Source organism: Anneissia japonica, unplaced genomic scaffold, assembly GCF_011630105.1.
Source record: "Anneissia japonica isolate Jap-2015-1 unplaced genomic scaffold, ASM1163010v1 scaffold4058_len632159_cov189, whole genome shotgun sequence".
NCBI classification, from domain to species: domain Eukaryota; kingdom Metazoa; phylum Echinodermata; class Crinoidea; order Comatulida; family Comatulidae; genus Anneissia; species Anneissia japonica.
Window position 1 is genome coordinate 467,323 of NW_022735300.1, and position 852 is coordinate 468,174.

At 31.7% G+C, this 852-nt stretch overlaps 1 protein-coding gene across 1 annotated transcript in view; it reads right to left on the minus strand.

The window, feature by feature from the left end:
• Window positions 1-716: 716 nt before the first annotated feature.
• Window positions 717-852, minus strand: part of LOC117116557 (meiotic recombination protein SPO11-like) — a 7,969-nt gene continuing 7,833 nt past the window's right edge. The window contains exon 14 of the mRNA XM_033260625.1: window positions 717-767. Within this exon, the coding sequence (XP_033116516.1) occupies window positions 717-767 (51 nt within the window). The remainder of the gene's footprint in view (window positions 768-852) is intronic.

The window sequence follows — 852 nt, forward strand, 5'->3', positions numbered from 1 at the left end:
ATTCCCACACGAACCAATTTTTTTTTTTTTTTTTTTTTTTTGCGGGCGTAATTCATAGACAGGATTGTTCATATTGAAATTGAAATTAGTGTTTTGATGGTGATTTTTTTTTCATTCAATGGGAATTCATATATTTTATATAAGAAGAATCTATGAATATTCAGCTTTCCGTTTACTGGATCCGCCACTGAATATAGCTCTGGAGTTGGAAAATGACCGATGTCCGTTTTGGTATACCAGATATACCTCCTCAATCTAGCCATCTGCGCTGCGAGACATAAAATTTGTGTACTGCAGTAATATCTAGCTTATGACGATCTAGCTGTATAGTGTTGTTTGTGGTGAAATCCACCAAATAACGATAGGTCGATAGACACGCGCTAGTCTACTTTACCGATCTTCAAAACTATCCATGACTTTTTCAGACCACATTTTTGCTTGTTGAATACAAAAGTATTTTTATTGTATTTACTGTATAATAGCATCACAGAATAAAACAAAAAAATGGGCCCAAAATGCTCTATTTTCATAATATTTTTATTTATTAACATTGTTTTTGTTATCATCATCAACATCAATATTATCATCAATAATATCATCATCATCATCACCACCATTACCGTCATCATCATATTAATCATCATCCTCCACATTCTCATCGATTACCATCATCATCATAATCATCAACATTTGCTCTTGTAGCATTTGTATTTTAGTTAGGACTCCAACGAAAAGAAGAATCTTTGTTTTCCACCTCTTATATTAAACTGAAAAAAGGTCAATAAAGAAAGCAATCATAGTCCTACAATACTTTTAATAAATATTCTTGAGGTTGACTTCAAAGGAATATAT